Source organism: Populus euphratica, unplaced genomic scaffold, assembly GCF_000495115.2.
Source record: "Populus euphratica unplaced genomic scaffold, PopEup_1.0 scaffold11.1, whole genome shotgun sequence".
Classification (NCBI taxonomy): Eukaryota; Viridiplantae; Streptophyta; class Magnoliopsida; order Malpighiales; family Salicaceae; genus Populus; species Populus euphratica.
In genome coordinates, this window is record NW_011499878.1 from 808,711 (window position 1) to 830,462 (window position 21,752).

Sequence of the window (21,752 nt, forward strand, 5' to 3'; positions counted from 1 at the left end):
AGATCCAGCATTTTTAATTATGCTGCCAGCAGCTCATGTTACTTCTTGTTGCTTGTTAAATATGTTAGGAGTAATAATATAATTTTTTAATATTCGAGCACGTTCTTAGTTTCTTTTTCTTCTTCCTTTTCATATTCCCCTTCACAGATAATGAAATCAAAAGGGTTGGCTTGAAAAGTTATCCGAGCACGTTCGTATAAGTCCCCCCACGAAGTTTTGTTTCTTGGATATAAATTTAATTAGGTGTACCGATTCGAGGTTGATCGGTGCAAAATCTACATTATGAATTGGATAGGTGGAGCAAATTAAAAAAAAATATATTTTTTAAAAAATATATTTGAATTAGGTTATAGATTAACTTGGATTTTTATTAGTCATTTGAGATCAATTTTCTCATCTTCTACGTTTATTAGTCATTTGAGATCAATTTTCTCATAATGATATTTGAGCAACAAGAAATTTAATGATATTTTAAAATTTAAAATATATAAATAACATGTTATTCAGTATTTGGAATAATTATTAATCAATATATTTAATTACTTGGATTTTATCTTTTTAGTTTAAATAAATTCTAGATTTATGATACAAGTTTTAGTATCTACAAATATAATTTCAATTAGAAAATTTAAAAATCCTTGAATGATAAAATTAGAATACATGAAAAGATAATATATAACTTTAAAAAAATTAAATTCAAGGGTCAAATATATTTATTTAAGTGGGTTAATATATGAAAAGATAATAACTGTCTATTTGGATATGTCATTGTGTTTTTTTCTACATGATGCAGCTAGATAGATTATTGTCAATGGTTATTTTTTTCTCTCTCTCTTACTAGATAAAATGCATGATCATTGTTTTTTTTTTCAATTTCAATCGTTATTTTTTATTTTTTTATTTTATTCCTATTCCTTTTATAAAATTTTTATTTTAAAAAAATCCTATTCCTTTTATAAAATTTTTATTTTTAAAAAAAATTATTTATTCAATTATAATTTTTCATATATTTTTTCATTTTGATTCTTATTCTTTTAATTTGTAATTTTTTTTCTTGGTCTTCTTGTTAAAAAAAATAATTTACTTTCAATTTCATCATTTAATCAAAGTTATTGTTGTTTTATTTTTTATTTTTAATTTGACCGTTATTTTTTTTGTTAAGGTTATTTTTCAATTTAATCTAACCCTCTAATTGAAAAGTTTTGTTTGCCCTCTAGTTATTTGTTTTTTTTTTACTCTTATTTTTTAAGACAATTATATGTGATTGATTATTTTAATTGATTTCATTTCTCGATATTTGATTTGCTGGAATTTTAATTTTGTATGATCTTATTATTCTGTATTATTTTTTTAAATATTGGTTTAATGATTATCTTCAGTTTTTTTATAAGTTTATCCTGATTTCATAATTTAAGTCATGAGTTTTATATGTTTTTTTTAATATAACTTTTTTTAAAATATATTTTTTGTGTTTAATTTTCAATATATTATTTTAATTCATCTTTAATTTCTTTCATGTACAAATGAGATTTATTTTTCAAAATAAAAATATTCATTTTTAAATAATATTTCTAATTTGTTTGGCTTTGTGTAATTTTTTGTGTGAATTTATTCAATAAATTTTATTTTTTTAAGTGTGAATTTATCTTTTATTGATTTAAATATATAAGTTTAGTGAATGTAATCGAGTGAATATTTTATTTTACATGATTGAATATCTTAATTCATATTTATTTTTAAATTTTTGTAATTTATCTTTTGGTCATTTTTAATGATTTTTTATTTATTTATTTACATAGATAATTATTAATTTTTTTAATTAAATGCTTGTATAGATTATTTAATTTATTCTTTGAAATTTTTTATATAAAAAATATATCTAAATAGCATACATATCTAATATTTCTTTTTAAAAAATTACAACTTGCAGCACAGCGCAACGCCAGTTGGATAGCTAATATAAATAAAAGTAAAGGTAGAAGGGCAAGTTAGTATAAATAAATAAAAAATAACAGGGATTAATTAAATCTTTTAACCCCACACACACACACCCACACACACACCCACACACAGACTCTGCCAAATTGTTACCCTGTTCTTGACTGTTACTTAATATCATCATTATTACCGGACAATAATTTTATTAATTAACTGAAATGCCTAATGGACTTCGCCGAAAGTCAATCAAGATCCCAACAGAAGTCAACAGAATCACGGGGGATGTGGGTCTTAGACTCCTATCAATTAGTGAATGCTGGATAAGAACATATTAAAACATGCACACATCATAAACAAATTAATGTGAGACAATTAACAATACGTTGATATAGTAGAATTTGGAATCAAAACCTTTAAAATGCAGCCCTACGTACCTCTCATGTGGATCTATAAAGTAGTCTAGTAGTGGCCTAGTTGCCTTATTAATTATTGAAAAAATGCTTGCCCCGGTCTCTATGATGGAAAAGGATAAAAAAATACATATGCCAAAATTTGTTTGTCTTTGTTGAAATTTAATTTTGATCTATTTACTTTTTAATTTAATTTTACATGATTTAATATATAAAATTAAAAATTTATTTTGATTAAAAGTATAATTTATTAATTTGCATAAAAACTACAATGTGTTTTTGTTATTTTATCATTATCTTAAAGATAATTCTTGTCTTTAAAATAACGGTAGTTATCCACTTTTAAATTTAACTTTCAATCAAATTCAAACTTCAAAAAAAAATTTGACTGAAACTTTATTTCTCATGTACGAAAGAACTCCAACATTATAAATACAGATCTTAGTGTATGCATAAAAGAGGGCAGACAATATAGAGAAAAAAACAAAGGAGAAAAATAGAAAAAAAAAGAAGAAGAAAAATAGGGGAGACGATAGAAGTGAGAAAACAAAGAAGAGAACTAAACAAAAAAAATCAAGAATAAAGGGAGGAGATGTCAAAAAACTATTTCAACCTAAAAGCTTAAACTTTTAGATAAGGTTCTAATATATGATTTATATTATTCTCTAACACTCTCATCAAGTGAAAGCTCTTGGGGCTTGAAACTTGCACAGACCCATATTATCTTATACTTAATTTTTATCAAATAAATGAGGATGGTGAGATTCGAACTCGTAATTGCTTGATCATCAAGGCTTTAATACCATATCAAAATACCATCTCAACTCAAAAAACTATTTCAACCTAAAAGCTTAAACTTTTAGATAAGGTTCTAATATATGATTTATATTATTCTCTAACACTCTTATCAAGTGAAAGCTCTTTGGGCTTGAAACTTGCACATGCCCATATTATCTTATACTTAATTTTTATCAAATAAATGAAGATGGTGAGATTCGAACTCGTAACTGCTTGATCATCAAGGCTTTAATACCATGTTAAAAAATCATCTCAACTCAAAAGCTTAAACTTTTAGGTATAGTCCCAAGATGTAATTTATATTATTATCTTATAGGTAAGGTTCCAATATATAATTTATATGATTTTCTAACAGAAAAGACTAAGAAAAGAGGAGAAGGAGAGCATTCTCCAATTAGTACCTCCACTATTACCTTCGCCTTTGGCTTCACCAGGTTAAATCTTTATTCTTCTCTCTATTTTTGTGTTATTGTTGCAAGAAAATAATATGAAGGTAATTTAATTATCTTTTTTGTGTAATTGTTGCAAAAAAATAGTATGAAGGTAATTTAATTATCTTCGCACTGTACAATGCACACGTGGGTTGAGCCATGCATGCCTGTTGATATTATAAAATTTCAAAAATATTTAGAGATTTTTGTTAATTTATTTGTGGACCCCTCGTACTTTGATTTATTTTTTCTTTGCAATTTATATTTTTTAAGTTATGTGCTCAATATGCAGCTTGTTATTGTTAAAAGCAAATCTGTTATGTAATATTTTTTTTATTTCCATCTAAAAAGGGAAAATAACAATAAAGGACAAACAAGAAAAAAATAACATAAAAAATTTATTTTCAAATTTAATTTTTGCGAAAATATTCACTAATACCAGAGTCAAGAGTATCATATTTTTTTATTTGTGCAATATTTACCGACACCAGAGTTGAAAATATTCACAGGAATTGTTCATTAATTTCAGAGAAAGGAATATGAAAGGAAGAATAAAAAAGAAAAAAATAAATTCTTAAACAATTTTAGACAAAATCAGCAATATAGCCTATATCAGGTATGACGCTTAAGGAGTGATAACATTTTTTCTTTTGCGTAACCAGTCCTGTGTCATATAATATTTGGTGACCAATTAGTGTTCTTAGTGATCGTAATACTAGGTGACGACTTTTTGAATAAGATACTATCTTTTCTTTTGCGTAACCAGTCCTGTATCATATAATATTTGGTGATCAATTAGTGTTCTTGGTGATCGTAATACTAGGTGGCGACTTTTTGAATAAGATATTTTTTCCTAAAAAAACAAAATGCCAGATATATATATTTTTTTTCAATTAAGTGATAATTTTTAATCAGCGGCTATCATATCCGGGTGTGACAATATTGATCACACTTTTAAGACTCAGTCGAATCTTGTTTTTCTTAGCTATTTAGATTTGGTTTTGCATTTTAAAAATGTACTTGGTATAAAAAAGTTTAATATTTTTTTTGTGTTTTTTCATAATTTTATTTGTTGATGTAAAAAAATATAAAAAAATATTTTAATTTATTTTAAAATAAAAATTATTTTTAAAAAACATCATACACAATAATACAGATATTTATTTAAAAGTTTATTTTTCCGTTTCATGGGAATAAACATCAATAAAGACCTTTTATATAGATCTTAGGGCATGCCCGAATCTGTAGAAGACAATTAGCCCTAAAATTAAGTTTTATTTGTGTTTAGATGATTTTTATGATAGCTTGCTATAAGCAGTGACTATACCCATTACTTTAACTAGTTAAATATGATTTAATTCAGTCTAGTGTATAAAATGTTTTTATATAAATTTCTAGAAGTTTTTCCTTCTTTTTGAATCTAAGGAAAGTCGGCAAGCGCACATTGCTCACTTGTTGAATGTGATGGTAAGGTGGTAACTTTCTTTGACCTAACACTCAATACAATTTCCAGACAACGTTAAAAAAACAAGATCTCGAGGATATCTTTTATTTTATTAGATCGATGATGAAAGTGGTATCTCATCTCTTTGTTTTTTTAAGTTATTTGGGACTCTCCCGACCATATCAGATGTTTGCATCCGTCCAGTATTGAAGATAAAATCAAAAATGATCTGTCCATAGTGGGAGAGCTGGAACTCCTCGATTCCCGAAAAGAGAGATTACGATCACAACGCAATCATGCCTACAAATATAATTAGATGAATGGCTGCTTCTTCACATGAATGTGATAGCCACATCGTTTCCTTGGTAGTTGGATAAAAGAAAGGCAAAGGAAGAACATAATTGCATAACAAGCACTTGCACTTGGTTGGACATTATTGAGTCTGTAAAAGAATCTTCAAAACAATAATAGGCCAAAATGGAATTAAATATACACAAAATAAATAAATAAAAACTTCTATATTAAAAAAAACAAGAAGATCTCAGTGACATAACAATCATATATACTCTTTGTAATGGTTTTCTTCACCAAATCCAGCTTGTCATTCACAAATGCCCATTCCATTGATCAAACACCTAGCAACTCATGATTGACGTTGTCTAATGATTTGTTTTAGGAGCATTACAAGGGTATTGCTCAAAATTGGACGGCATAACCTTTTTTGAAATACAAAGACAATTTTCAACACGTCATAAGATGCCGCATCGCTCTTTTTCAAGTTCATATACATAGCGGCGATTATTTAATGTTTTAGAATAAAGGAAAACTAAAGGAAAGAGATCCAAAATCAACTTTTAGATGAGTTTGTATTCTTATTCCAGCAGATATACCTCATATCGATCCTATAAACTTAAATAGCATCTTCAAAGATATGCTATGGTGCCATTACATCAAGCGAGATAGGGCAAGACTTTTTTTTTGGAGAATACACCAACTTAGATTTATAAATTGTACCTCTAAGACCCGGTCGAACCAGAAGAAATTAGTGTTACTATTTTTTTTCTATGAAATACAATGTAACAATAGCCAGTCACTAAAACAATAAAATGTATAGGGTTAGGTCATTTTTTTTTTCACAGCGTCCAAATAGTATTATTGATTTTCTAATAATTTGAAATGAATGGAGCTCTTAACTTTTTACCTGATAGAAATTAGTATAATTAAAACTTTACCTAACAATTTAATTTTTTTAGATTCAGAATTTTCTTTGTAATCACCGTCTCATAGGTGATAGAACGAATTGATTTGGCTACTGATCGGTTTAGATAATTTTCAACCGATGAATTTCTTAGGGCTAGAAATTGGTAAGGCTATACGATCAGTAATGCTGCTCGCATATATCAGAAAACGACCTTGCTCGAAAGCTCGGCGGGGGCCGCCGGAGCACTTTTAGGCCAGTAGGTCCGAATACGCCACGCTATAAAAGGCTACCGAGAGGACTTTTGATGGATCCTCATCCGCCAAGAACTCCCGTCTTAAAAACGAAATCTAGTAACACAAGTCAAAAAGATGACAAAGTGATGTTAATCGGGCAACTGACTTTGTAGGCAAAATTAATGTTACCTTACCTCTGCCACTGGTTGGATTCCTACAAGAAATGAAAAGCATATTCTTTTAAATTGAACAATTATGGTTAAAGCCAAAATGTCAGGAGAAATTATTGCATAATCAACGAGGTCCAGAAAATTATTGCATCATAATATTAGGATTTAATGCGTTAGTTAATCATATATTAATTTTCTGATTCGTTCAGTAGTTTATATAGTTCAAGGCACACCTTAAAAGAGGCCCAACACCACTTATGTTTATCAAAAGAAATTCATTCTTCTATTTCGATATGAACAACGTTAGATATTAAAAGAACATGACAAAAAAATAAAGTCTAAAAATGTACATGGATCATGTACTCATGAAATCTATAGATATATCTCGATTTGAGATCATGGTTCAACTATTCATATTTATTTATAAAGTTTTTTTTCCCTCATTTTCTTGATGTTTAGCATTAATAATTACTATTATTTGATACCATAAATAGTTTAATTAATCAATTGCATCTGTAATAATTTATTTTGCTAAAATCAAACACCAGTTTTAGTAATTTCTTTATCATTAAAGAACATCCAATTAATAAAAAAAATATTTTAAAAATATTTTTATTATATTAAAACGGGCATGCACCCTGCTTATACATATCGGATCTATGGCCGAAACTCTTACTATCAGTCATATTTCATTATCACATACATGCTCAAATTATATTAATTAGTTGATCCCATCACACGTGGTTTTTATTAATTAAAGAGTCGAAAACAAGAGAAAAAGGATAATAAAATAAAAATAGCACAAGCTTCCTCAACAGAATCCTTTTTCTTCCACATGAGACCCTTTCGCATCCCCGTTTGCTGCATTACCCAAACATTCCTTCATGAAATACTCAAATTTCTCGTGCACACTCTCTGGCACCGATACCAACACCCTCACAGCATCAAAATCACCAGGAACCGGTAAAAACAAGCAGTAAATATCACTTGTCAGGGGACCCATATGTAATGGTTTACCTTCTCCAAAATCCAAATCCTCTAACCCTAACTTAGACCACTGTGAGATAACCAAACTCATCGGAAGGTCCGTTTTTACTGATTTGTCCTCCAACAAATCAATCATCGACTTCACATAATCATCAGTTAAACTTGACTTAGCTTGTTGAACCAATTTGACGCCGTGGTACATGTTGCTCGTGACCAAATCCTGGGCACAAGACTCTGCACATCCTAACACGAATCCGTTCCCATAATACCCTTCTGGTATTTCTGGGATTAACTTTTTCCTGACATTTACGGAGAAAAGAAGCTTGACGTTGAGTGAAGGTGACAAGTCCAGTGCCCTAACCCAAGAACGCCATGTGTGAGATGCCAATACTTCAAAGGTGGTACACTTCAACGATGGCACGCACTGCTTCTTGAGGTGGAGGATATGGGAGGCGGTGAAGGTTAAGGATGAGGGCACTAGTGGCTGAGACTGTAGAAAATGGTTTATATCCATGTCCAAGTGGCCATTTTCTCTAGGGGCAATTCGGACATATTCTGGGTGGGCGTGTCCAAGTGGCCATTTTCTCTAGGGGTAATTCGGACATATTCTGGGTGGGTGAAGTTTATTTCTGGGGGGTTTCGGGGTTTTAACAAGTGGCGGCTGTGCAACGGTAAGATTGGCAGATCAAGATTCCGTTTTGTGGTGATCTGGGCCCATGCATGTAAAAACTGTGATGTGCCTATGCCATCACACACACAGTGATTGATCGACGTGCACACGATCATCCCTCCACACCTGAGAGTCGTCACCTGAAAAGAAAAAAATGTGAAGGTAAATTCTTCAAGTATGATTTTTAAGAAAAAGGCTCCTTTCAAAGGACCAAATAAAAAATTTACTATGCATTTAATATCCTAAATCATTCTATAATTTAATTTATTTCATAATTATAAAAAATATAACCTATAATTTTCTTAAAATATATAAGATAAATATAAATATAAACTATAATTAAAGTTTAAATGAATATTGTACATTATGGTGTGCAGTGAGCTTCCCATACGAAGGCCATTGAATGTGGAACGTCCACTTATTCAATTTTCTGGAAACCAATACGAGAAATAAATTCGGAAAATTATAAGAGAATGGTAGCCAAGAAATTGAATAATAAAGTAAAGATAAATACGGTAACTAGGGAAAATTCGGTAGAGAAAAGGAGAGGCTCTCAAAACTCATTACTCACCAACCAAGACAAGTGAAAGGAACAAAGGAAAGTTTAGCAATATGTGTCATGTGATGATAGAAGGGTAGGGACATCTACTACAACATTATCCTGAGTATGAAGCGGGGCAAGCAGGGTAAAACGGTGTCGTTAGCCAGAGAATTTTTTTTTTTTGTTGCCTTGGCACCATCATGTATGATTGAAAGAGAAAGATCATACTGGACAACTTGGAACAACATGTGTTTATCTATAATTGGTAACGTCAGAGGATCTGGGAGCACTAAAGCAAATAGGCGATCTGGAAAAAATTTCGAGGATTGAATACATTAATGAAGGAACGAAAGCACATTAGCCATGGGGAGGCGCTAATTAATTATCAAAATTATTAATTAAGCAACAAGTCGGTCAATAAACACTCTGATTTCCCATTTCCAGTAAGTTGATTCGTTGCATAGTATATTAATTAACCATGAATAATTCAGGGTCTAGGAAATATAATGATTTTGAGGAAAAAAAATTATTCAAGAACCCTGAAGAAGTAAGTGACTCTTGGAAAATAAAAGCAAACAGGAGAACATTTCAAGATAAGTCTCTGCAGGAAATATGAAAGAAGAAGAAGAAGAAGAAGAAGAAGCTAACCTGAACTACAAGAGGAGGAATATCCAAGAAACTCTGAGCTTCCACCCTGTATAGAAGTTTTCTCCAGGACTTGGTTGGTTTCATGGAAAGATCAAGAAACTCTTCAGCAGTTATATCCATGAAAGCTTCAGCAAAGACAGCACCTTCTCCATTGCAATCAACCTCAAGCTTTTGATCAACTTCTGTGCTGGCTCTCAACCTCCCAGCTAGAGGGTAGTAATGCACAAGAACTTTGGAGAGTGAATATTTCAAGATATCAAGGCTTATAGATTTTTTGAAAAGGTAGAGATATTTAATGGAGAACCTTAAAAACTTTTGATCATCAAGATTGGAAAGGTACAGAGAATGCTTTGGTGTTGGGCTGCTTGGAAAGATTAAGGTTGGCTGGTTCTGATAGAAACAGTCTGGAAGTTCCGGTAATTTTAACATGTTTTCTAGCTAGCTATTGTTCTTTTCGTACTCTTCAGGTGCTTGTTGACGATGATAATAATGATGATGATGATACATAAGTTAGAGAGAGAGAGAGAGAGAGAGAGAGAGTACGAGTTGATTGAAAGACAATTGAGAGAGTGGGAGAGAAGACAGGAGGTACAGCTTTTGTAGGCAAGAGACACAGAGATCTACGGTTAGATATGGTGAAGGTACGATCCGATTGCTTTATAAGAGTGAGGCTAAGAAGAGTGCGCGCATTTATCTACCTTTTATAAGACCTAGTCCGTACACTCGACATTTTAACATCATAACACACACACAGTATATTTATAAATACACATTACACACACGCACTATATATATTAAGTGGTAGAACATCAAAATTCCAATATCGAGAGGGAGCATATGTTTTGTCGGGCATCACCTAGAAATATATAATAAGATCATGGAATATTTTTAAAGATTCAAGGGCCACCGATGCTACATATAGTATTTGTTTTTCATTTTAAATGAATATATGTAATCGATATATGGTGTGCGTTTGATAATATAATTTAAAGGGTGATTTCAAAATATCTTTTATATAAAATAGATTATTTTAATGTATTTTGAGTATAATTTGATGATTTTTATACTCTTATTGTCATACTTAATTTTTACCTGTTTTATAAAAAAAAAATAAACAAAAAAATTAGGAAGTGATCAGAATAACAAGCCAAAAAGAAGAAGAAAAAAAAATAAAAAATGATAATTGAACATAATGATATTATTTTATTATGGTTAAGAATGAAATTAAGATATTTTGAATTTAATAATAATATTTGCTCGTAATTAAGAAGGGAATGGTGAGATTTTAAGCTTGATATAATGGAAATTTTTAATTTTTAATAAAATCAGAAAAAAATTGGATTCTCTACAGGAGAAAAATAATAATATGTGATAGGAATCCATAATTATGGAAAATGAGAAATTAAGTACGTTTAAATCAAGAATTTCATTAAAGAAAAATAATAAAAAATCTTATTCAATTAATTTTTAGTTTATTTTGTATCTAAAATGTAAAATATAAGTAGCTAGAGGACAAAAAAAAAAAGGGGAAACATGGACCCTTTTGGCTAATCTGTCTCGTTCCAGTAAAAAAAGAAGAGAGGAATTTTGAGAGATAATTCCAAGAGAAAAATAATAAAAAAAGACATGTAAAAGGAAAAAAAAATCTCTTTGCAGAAATAAAAAGAGTCGACAACATCGATCTTCACCACTATTGTTCAGACTATTTTTAATGCTTTTTTAATCAATTATTGCTCTTTGAAATCTCAATTTTCACCGTTAATATTGTCGAGATCTTTTCCAAATAGCTAGATCTCTCACGCTTCTATAACTATAATGTGCTAATAATGTTGTCTTTGTGTTTTCTTGTATTAATGAAATACTATTTTACACACACACACTCTAGATTGTTTTTAGGATGTTGAATCATATTTTATCTCTGATGAGGTAGAGGAGATCAACATGATCACCGTGTTAAACTTGGAGATGGCTGACAAAGAGAGTGGGCGATGAACTTTTATCAAGCTGTTAAACATGGAATTACTCTTAAATAATTAAGCTCATGAAGCTTCTATATAGTCTATTGCATGCAACGAGTACTCTTCTTTATTTTAAAATTTCTGTTCTCAACGGAACCATGCTACCAGAGCAAGTTTGATAGCTTATCGACATAATGCCACTTGAAAAAGAAAAGAAAAGGAAAAAAGAAATTGATTGAAGATGCATGGCTCAATCATGTCATATAGTTATTAAACTTAAATCTACTGAATGAGTTGGCTTGATAATTTATCAACTCAATGCTTGTGTCAGGATGAGTTTATTTTTAAATTAAAATGAGAGTTGATTTAGTAAAATATAAATATTTCGGTTAAACCAAAGTAACTTAAATTGCCATGACCAACCCGCAACATCACTCTTAGACCGCGACTAATTATGCTTGTGAGTGAATGCATAGCTAATTTTTCTATTTCGTGAGACACCTCTTAGTGAAAGCTAACATTTTTCATGAGAGAACAATAAATCATAAGAAAAGTGATGCAGGCCGTGGAAACTAAAAATAATAATAAACAAAGAAAAAACATAAAAAATTTAATAAGCGAAATATACTGTAGATATGAACCTCAAGTTTGTAGGTTTTATTTTCTCTAGTGTAGCAATCCTTCAGTTCCTCTCTTTAATAATTTTACAAAGTCTTAAATGGACTAAAAGTCCTAACCCATCTAGAAAACAAAATAAAAATATGAAATTATTTAGAAAAGAAACATAAAATCTAAAACTAGTATGAAAAATCACAAAAATTGATAATATCAAGATATAAGACGAAATTTTTAAAATATAAAGATTTAATAATTTTTAAAAATTCTTATAAAATTTAAGTATGTGATCAAATAAAAAATTATAATCTTTTTAAATTATTATTTTAATATAACATAATTAAACTTTTACCTGTAACTATACTTATCTCATTTGCCCATGACATATTTGCTAGGCTATTATATAATTTATCTAGAGTAAATTTTTATTTAGTTACGGTAGAATTATATTTGTTTGTATAAAATAATTGATAATAGCAAATACAATTACATTAAGAGAGAGAGAGAGAGATATTGGTGGATATAAATCTGCTTGGAATGACAGATCTTATTTTATGATATGGTGCGGGACATGGATGTCCATTTTTCATTAAAAAAAAATATATTTCTTGTTATTTGGATATAATGCGGGTTGAAACTAGAAAAATTAACTGAAAGTGCCATTATAAAAACTATAAAGTTGGAGTGTAAATATTTTATTTTTGAAGGGACTAAATGCATAACTATTGTGAAAAAATAAAAAAAATTAAATACTAAAATGAATTTTGTTTAAAACTTTGGGGGTGCCAAGCTACCCCAAAGCTTGCCATAGGCCACCCCTGGATACAATATTACTGAATAAAATTTAATTACCTGATTAGCACAATCACTCTTGTTAATCAAAACTGCATGCCATCCAAATCATGACATTTGCTTTTATTTATAGCCTGGTTCCAGTGATGATCAATTATTTCTGTATATGTGAGTGTGCATACATAGCACGTGACTCGGTCCCAGCCCAGGATTTCCCTAATTTGTCCACTGGGATTTGCTACAAATATGGTCTCTTTTAAGAAACATGTCTAAACATCGAGTTGATGAGCAGCAGTGCAGTGATGGAGGTAAAATTTGTCTGCAGATAGCTGCAAGAAAATCGGAAAAATCCAGATAAGCTTAGGGCCTGGCTTCCGCTTGGTAGCAGAAAATTCTGGGCAGTATTTCCTGCTTGGAGGTTATGGGACTAAATCATCAGGTTGCCAAGGTAGCAATGTATTGGATACCATGTCTTATCCTCAGTTTTTCTCAATTCTTAACTCAAATTCATTAAACCTGATCCAGCTCTTGATCTAGCCTCATGTTGAAGTCTGGATTAATCAATGTAAATTAAAATAAAGTTGTTTTGAAGTTTTTTTTATAAAGTTAAATGGGAAGGGGTTGGGGTGGTTAAGTTCCGAGTCAACCTTCTACCTGGGTTAAGTTTAATAGTTGTATATATGAAAAAACAAATAGAAATGAAAAAAAAAGGAGAGAGAGAAGCTTTTGGACTCGGAATTTGTTTCCGGGCAAGTGCTACTGCATATATTGCTTTCATTTTTAGGGCAATGTTCTCGTCCCAGATCTCTAAAAATCTAGGCGCTTGGCAGCCCAAGATTCCAGAGCAGCTGTGAGCTTTAGTCATCTCAACAAAGGCAGAGATGATGTGATGCCAAAATGTTCCCAAAATATTCTCGTACCTTCTTATTAAGCAGACTTACCTTTTTTCTTCTATTTGAGATTAACCTTATCAAGCAAGAAGCCGCTCACATCGGTATTTTTTTTAATTAAACTTTTGCCGCCCCGGCGGGGCATTGATTTGGACTTCTGCTTTCTAAACTACATGTGTAGGGATAATTAATTAAAAGAGCACAATGCTTTATGCTACTACAGGGACCTAAATTAGCTTTATTTGATTTTCAGTTTCAACTAAACTTTAGTTGATTGAAATGATTAAGCATGATTCCTGCTGTCGACGTATATATATATATAAACACACACAAGTAGTCAAAATAAAGCACTGAAAAACCTTATCTTGCAGAAAGGTAAAAAAGGCTTTGACAGATGAAGGAGGGAACAAGCATCAAGTTCCTAGAGCTGGTATTAATTGCATAAATATTTCACATCATAGAAAATCCAAGACTTGACATTAAAAACTTTTCCTGACCATCTCTAAGTTTAAAAAACGCTGAATATTTCCATGGTATCAGGTAAAATTCTCTTGAGTTAGTCTTTTAGAATATACTTTGTTAAGAGCAATTTGTTTTTTCCCATCCTAAGCATAACATATATATATTACAATAAGCCGCCCAACTTTTACCCATGCACATTTTTAGTGACTCGAGATGAAAAAAGTGGAATCAAGTTCTTGTCAAACCCACCTTAATTATACAGGCATATATGCCCTAATGAGAGCATGTATACCCTCAGACAATACATGGAATAGAGAGATTTCCAATCAAAATCTCGCTTCCTACTATTCTAGTACTTGTCTGTAATTGTTACTTGCATGGCATGGCAAGTTCATCTAGTAATGTGGCACCGACAGTCCACTGCAAGCTAGGATAAGCTAGCCATCATTCTAGCTGGAATCGAAACCTTCGAAATTAAGAAGCTTCCAACACGTAAAAGGGCAACTTCGAGACTCTATACCTACGAAGATGTCCCTTAACCAATCAACTTATTGTCTGGAATTTAACTCATCATGCATTATTTCACTCACTCACTGACATATTAAAGTTTCGTTCTTCCAAAATAAAATGTCTTTTTTATTATTTGATGATAGAAAATATTTTCAAATTAGTTTATCAATTAATCAAAAAAATAAAAACATGTTGTAGCCTGCTTCAACAAAGTTCACCAATGCAAATGGTTGGGCATGGATGGAGATAGTTTTTTTTTTCCTTCTTATTGGGTAAAAAAGGATGGATTTTCGTAGCACGCTCGAGAACACCAGCTGCAAAATATAACTTGTGAAAATCACTAAAGTATGGTATGTCCAGCCCTTTCATTTTTTTATTTTTATAATAAAAGCTCACTTTTTTTATTTGTTTCTTGTCTTCTTGAAATATAATAGAAAAATTACATGTTTTTGTAAAAACATTCGAAAAATAATTCCAGTAGTGAATGTATAAAAAAATAGCAATTTTTTTATTTTTTTCTAATTATTATTAATTTATTTAAACTGAGACTAAAAAAAATGTGATATATGTCGCTCCGTGCCTGTAAAAATCAAAATAAGATTAAGTTAGCCATGAAAAAAGGGACTTTTACTGCCTAACAAAAGTAATTATCCAAAATAAAACCACAAGATGTCTTTATAAAAAAAAAAAAAAAAAAAAAAAGCGAGACGATATGAGCCTCTTCTCTTATCAAGCCATTGTCGCACGGGATTCTACGGTTTGGACCACCTGAGACAGAATTACCTCTGTAAAAAAGATCACATGTAAAGCTGAAGCCCAAACAAAACGCATTGGTCTCTTTAGAAATTAGGTTGATTTGTAGAATCCAGCCCAGCTAATTTTTCTCAGGTGTTTTAGCGGTCTTTTAAGAGAAGCCCACAAAATCACCCTTTTTTTGGCAAGTGTCAGGGGAGGGAGGAAGAGAGAGAGAGAGAACCAGGTTAAAGCGTTGAACTCAACTGCTCAAGCGCACCGCAAGCTACTCTTTCTAGTCTTTTTTAACACACCCACGGCGGCTCTGTATTTCTCCGGTCAGGCTCCTCCGCTTCTTGGTTTTAGACAAGCTTGACACTTTTCTGGGCAACATTTTTAATACTTCGTGACACAAGCTAAGAACTCCTCTTGGTGCAGCCATCTTCAGCTTGCTGCCACATCCTTGCCTATAACAGGATGGTGTAATGATACCTAAAAATTTTTTTGATTAATTTTTTTTTTTTTAAAAAAGATGATAACCGGATGATGACATGATTTTAAGCCCGTCATGCTTGAATTGTCAGGATCAATGAATTAACTCGGGTATTTGACATGGCTAAATCTTTCTTTTTATTTTTTCTTTGATTTGATTTTAGACTGCTCTATGTTCTGATTGTCAGAGTCCCGGATGAACTCGCTTTGCCGGTTCAGTTTTTAAACAATGTCTCCATCGACCCAATTCTTTCCAAATTGAATTGATGCCACTTCTTTCCATCTGCAAATGAATAGTTAACATGATGTGGGAAAAAAATAGTGCTTGTTGAGATGCATAGCAGAACAGGACATCAAATAGCGAATGTCTCAATAATGGATAATACATTATACATCACCTACCTAGCAGAGAAGTCCTGAGTGGTGCCCTAGGAGTGATCTGGTCATGCGCAGATCTTTATTTTCTTCTAGTGCCGCACAACATTTCTCTGGCCAAGAGTCCATTAAATAACGAAGAAAACTAGTACTAATCTACAAGTGCATCCGCCTCTCAAATAGACAAAATCATTTGAAAGGCACGGCTGAAAAGAAAAACTAGACAGAGAATTCATATATTTACTGGGAAATGATAGCATAGCATGAAATTCAGGGGGGAATAACTTGATTTTTTAAAGTTGCATTATTGCATTGCAAATACAATTTTTTAAAGGAATTCATCAAGCCAAATGTCACATAGTTATAGTACTCGGGGCAGGTATTATCGGCTTGAAATTTGTTTCCCGAGTTAATTAAGTTTAACATGCGGGTTAGATGAATTAATTTAATTTTTATTGATTAAATTACGTTGTTTTATTTTTAAAATAAAAAACCTTTTATTTTTTTATATAAATTCAAAATGATAGTGATTTGATAAAAAATTAATTTAAAATAAAACTCAATCAAACTCCGAGTTAAATAATAACTAAATTAATCTACTAGATCTAGTGGGGTACTTTTATAATTATTAAAGGCAAGTCATGCATCTAATTCTCCATTTTTCTTGAAAATGTAAAGGCCACGCAATAACATCTTTTCCGTTGAAACAAATGGAAGTGAGGGTTGATGTCGGCAATTAAATTTGACTTTCATAGTGTCTTTGTCCCGTATTGTGGACTCCCCCCATGGAAGTCACCTCCTGTCACTTGATATTTTTTTTCTCGTTTTTTGGATAAGGGTAATGATTTTTCTGCTTACAAAAAAATAAAATAAAATAAAAATATTCCAAAGGATCCAACGACGACGTCGTATTCTCGGCTCTCTCCAAGCTATCGAATGACCGCCATAAATAGATAAAGAAAAAACCCGTACCAGTCGTTACGAGGATAGAAAGCCAGCCGGAGCGAGCGAGAGAGTGATGCCATAAATATAATAATGACAATAGAACCAAAAAAAAAAAAAAGACATCCTAAGTACCTTAACATTTTTCTCATTTTAAAGTCTTTTTTTTTTTTTTTGTAAGTTTTCTCATTTTAAAGTCTCCGACGAACAAATATTGTCTTTTACTTTCTCTTTACTAAGACTGTCTGATTCTGATCTCTACCAGATAACGAATCTTGATGCGCTGCAGAAAATCTCAACCATCATTGACAAAATCACACACACCTACCAGAGATCCAACTCTCACAGCTTCAATAAACCCACCAAGGATCCGTATCCGTACAAAATATGGCGCGAAAGTGATTAGTGAAGGAGCTGGAACTGTTCAAAATGGGAGAACTTGTTAGTGATGTTTGAGGGTCAATTTGGAAAGAAATTTGCTTTGTTTCTGCAGAGATTGAGTTGCTTTTGAGGGAGAATTTGAGCTTTGAGATTTTTTTAATGTGAGCTCTGATGTGGCTTAGCGAATAGTGAATTTTTTCTCTCTTCTTTTTCGGACAAGGAAGATCATACAAGTCCAATAAAGGTAGGTCCTTTTTTTATGTTTTTTTAAATGTTCCCTTTTTGTAACTTTTGAATTATTCAAGTTTAGACTTTTATCTCATGATTTTTCTGATAGTGTTATCGGCAAAGTAAAAATTTAATTGCTCAATCGCTTTTGCGTTTCTAGATAGAGAGTTAGAAACCCATCTTTCTTTGCTGGTGCTTTTGGACCGAAATGATAAGAAGTTGATTTTTTTTTTGGGTGCATTGAATGCTTAGCTTTGTAATTGATCTTTACCTGATATTGTGGTTATGCTAAGTGCCTTTATTTTGTTGATGAAGGCAGCCTCAATACTCACAAGTTGGGTTAAAATATAATGGCCCATTTTTGGCCTTTGGAGGAATCCCTGTAGTTGAGAATGTTTTTAGTGTTTTTTGAGCGACTCTGCTTCAATTGAATGAATGTATTGCAGGGAATGGCAACACCAGTTGAGCCACCAAATGGGGTTAGGAATCAGGGGAAGCATTACTATTCAATGTGGCAAACTTTGTTTGAGATCGATACAAAGTATGTGCCGATCAAGCCTATAGGTCGAGGGGCTTATGGTATTGTGTGCTCTTCTGTGAATAGAGAAACTAACGAGAAAGTTGCCATTAAAAAGATACACAATGCTTTCGAAAACCGTGTTGATGCGCTGAGAACTTTAAGGGAATTGAAGCTTCTTCGGCATCTTCTACATGAGAATGTGATTGGTTTGAAAGATGTGATGATGCCCATACAAAGGAGAAGCTTTAAGGATGTTTATTTGGTTTATGAACTCATGGATACAGATCTGCATCAAATTATCAAGTCTTCTCAAGCACTTACTAATGAGCACTGCCAATACTTCCTATTCCAGGTATACAAGTACTGTCTAGTAGTGGAACAGGTTTTTCTTGTAGTTTAGGTTAGAGTTTGAAAAGAAAAAAAAAGGGGGGGTTGATAAATGCTTTACAGTCTATTATCATATGTTTGTGGTATTGCAAATCACTTGATGAATTTTTTTCTAAAAAGCTTGAGTTACCTAGATTTGGGTAAAATTTGCATGCGATTATTTAACAGCTGCAGCAAATGTGGAGTTTTAAGAATTTTCTTTTATGGCCTCTCTCTTCATTATGCCTTGGCTTTGGCCTGTGGAAATTATCTCTGGTCAGATGTAAGCTTTGTATTTTACAACTGGGAAAGGGTATTGGTATGCTTCAATGCATGTTGTTCTTGGTTTAATATCTATCTGTCAACATCATAATTATCCTGCTTAGGTTATGGTTTTGCTTATGGAAGTAACAATTGACTCAGTGGTTAGAGCGTACTGGGTAACATTTCTTGAGTAGATGTTCTATGTGCTATGTTTCCTTATTGCCCTTGTGATATTTAACTTAAATGAAGATTTGAATGCTATCCATAGTGCCAGTTTTAATTTTTAAGATATCAATCTTCAAATTTTCTTGGCTGAATACTTTAATCCTGTACAATTGATCATTATTTTCAGTAGGCTTGCACTTTTAGTGCCTAGGTTCAAACGTTCAGGACCATAGGAGGTCCTACAAAATCGTTTCATGTTTCTCATGGTATTGTTATTTTGTTATATTTGGAGAAATCATTATTTTGTCTTGATAAATTTAAGAGGTGACCGCTTGTGTAGTTAGTCCTGTTCCTGCAGTGATGTCTGGCGGTAGAGTCAAGGAATTTCATTTCATGCTGCAAAAATGTGGAATGTTTAAACATTAGCATTTCACTTTGTGTTTCGCCTTCAAAAGGTTTTTTCTACTTCTGGCTTGAATCGCACGCTTTTATATTATTAGTTTTTTACTGTTTAAATAATTCCCTATCCTTGAGGCTTTCGATTTTCATGTCACTGTGACATATTTTGCGGCATTCAAATGGCTTGTTTTCTAGGGTCTTTTAGTCTTTATGATTCTCACTTCTCTATGCAGTTGCTTCGTGGTCTGAAATATCTTCACTCAGCAAATATTCTGCATCGTGACTTAAAGCCTGGGAACCTTCTCATTAATGCAAACTGTGAGCTAAAGATCTGTGATTTTGGGCTGGCACGTACTAGCAATGGCAAGAACCAATTCATGACTGAGTATGTTGTCACTCGATGGTATCGAGCTCCAGAGCTCCTTCTCAGCTGTGATAACTATGGGACATCAATTGATGTCTGGTCTGTAGGATGCATCTTTGCAGAGCTTCTTGGTCGGAAGCCTATCTTTCCTGGCACAGAATGTCTCAATCAACTTAAACTTATCATCAGCATCCTTGGAAGTCAGAGGGAGGAGGATCTTGAATTTATTGATAACCTGAAGGCAAAGAAATATATCAAGTCACTTCCTTATTCTCCCGGGTCTCCCCTTTCCCACCTTTATCCTAATGCACATCCTTTGGCAATTGATCTGCTACAAAAAATGCTTGTTTTTGACCCATCAAAAAGGATTACTGTTACCGGAGCACTGGAACACCCTTACATGTCTCTGCTATATGATCCCAGTAGCAACCCTCCAGCACAGGTCCCCATTGATCTTGACATAGATGAGGAATTAGGGGAAGAGATGATACGAGAGATGATGTGGAAGGAGATGCTTCATTACCATCCTGAAGCCGTGGCAGTCCATGGCGAGGTGCGCTCCTAATCTTGTCTGTTAATTCTGCAGGCCTAAGAGGGTTATTTTTCTTAAACCGAGTTTTTGGTTTGTTGTACTAGCTCGTACTAGCTCTTTTGTTTATGTTCTGTTTCCCTTGTTTCAATAATCTTGAAGAAGCACGCACAAGCCAGCCCCGCTGCCCTGGCATGAGATGACTAATTTTGTTTTAAGAACGTGCTTATGAGCATGAGCTCTGAAAGGTAGGTGGCTCTTTCAGCTTGTATATACGTGTCTTTGTACGATTCTGGAAAAACTTCATTTGTAAATTTAGTAACTGAAGGTAATTGTGACCTGGTTTCACGGGTGAGAAATCTCACTGCTAGTGCTGGGCAGTGAACAACTAGTTCTAGCTCGCTATTTATCCATGTAATAAGCAAACATGCACGAGTAATAGCACCTCTTAACATCCTTTTCCTCCTGTCTGCATATTTACTTTTTGTACTACTTTTTTTTCAGTTATTGGCTTGAATTTTTATCTCTTTTATCGGTGCTTTCTTAGTGGAGGTCTCCTTTTGAGTCCCATTTTTATCAATGAAAGAAACCTCAAAAAAAGGGCAAAAGGTGTGCTCGAATTGAAGGTGGTGAGCAGGGGGTTCCATGAACCTTGTTTCAGGCCAGCTGGATGATTTAAGGCCCAAGTCTTGAACCTATTATTAGGCTTCTGTTGTTAATCAGGCGGGTGGGAGTCGGACCTTTTCTTCCTCTCCTGTGGATCAAAGCCTCAAAGGTTCGATTTTTCAGGCCTGTTTTTTCGGAGAAGTTAGCCTCTGTATTCCCGCTGCGATTCGGCTATAAGGGTCTTTTACGCAGATTATAGATGTCATAAACACTTGCAATAGAACACCTTTGAAATGTATATAGCTTTAGTCATGTGAATTTTAAGACTGGCTTCAGTCCTACATGTTATTGGGGCATAAATTGAACATGTTAATCCTAATGATCCTGTTTTAGGTTTTTTTTTAATAAAACAAATCATGTTTCGAACACCCGGTGAACTTTTAATTGATTTAAAAAAAAAAAATTGGTCCGGTTCAGGAGTAGGACTGGTTGGATACTAAAGGACAATTTGCCGGCCAGCCAGGTTTAATTACTGTGACTGGATTTTGTGGTTTCCAAATCAATGCATATATAAAACCGCCTTTCATTTTAATACCTTTAAATTGGCATCACCAGCACTTTTATTCACCTGCCTGGCACTAGTTTTGCTAAATGCCAGATTCACCAGCTGGGTACCTTTCAAGCTTCAACC

At 32.5% G+C, this 21,752-nt stretch overlaps 2 protein-coding genes across 3 annotated transcripts; one reads left to right on the forward strand and one right to left on the reverse strand.

The window, feature by feature from the left end:
* Positions 1–7,287: 7,287 nt before the first annotated feature.
* LOC105128776 (omega-hydroxypalmitate O-feruloyl transferase-like) lies at positions 7,288–10,132 on the reverse strand. Its single transcript, XM_011030590.1, has 3 exons — positions 9,472–10,132; positions 8,191–8,422; positions 7,288–8,143 (listed from the first exon to the last, which is right to left on the reverse strand). Exons 1-3 carry the CDS (start codon positions 9,898–9,900, stop codon positions 7,437–7,439), a joined length of 1,368 nt encoding a protein of 455 aa, XP_011028892.1. The 5' UTR covers positions 9,901–10,132; the 3' UTR covers positions 7,288–7,436.
* Positions 10,133–17,292: 7,160 nt separating this feature from the next.
* Positions 17,293–20,929, forward strand: LOC105128777 (mitogen-activated protein kinase homolog NTF3-like). 2 transcript variants are annotated; one of them, XM_011030592.1, is made up of 4 exons: positions 17,293–17,397; positions 17,437–17,864; positions 18,295–18,720; positions 19,796–20,929. In XM_011030592.1, the coding sequence occupies exons 3-4, from the start codon at positions 18,298–18,300 to the stop codon at positions 20,489–20,491; spliced, it is 1,119 nt and encodes a 372-aa protein (XP_011028894.1). In that variant the 5' UTR covers positions 17,293–17,397; positions 17,437–17,864; positions 18,295–18,297; the 3' UTR covers positions 20,492–20,929. The 2 variants fall into 2 exon arrangements, with proteins under 2 accessions (XP_011028894.1, XP_011028893.1); XM_011030591.1 differs by lacking the exon at positions 17,293–17,397 and having other exon boundaries at positions 17,421–17,864.
* Positions 20,930–21,752: the final 823 nt, after the last annotated feature.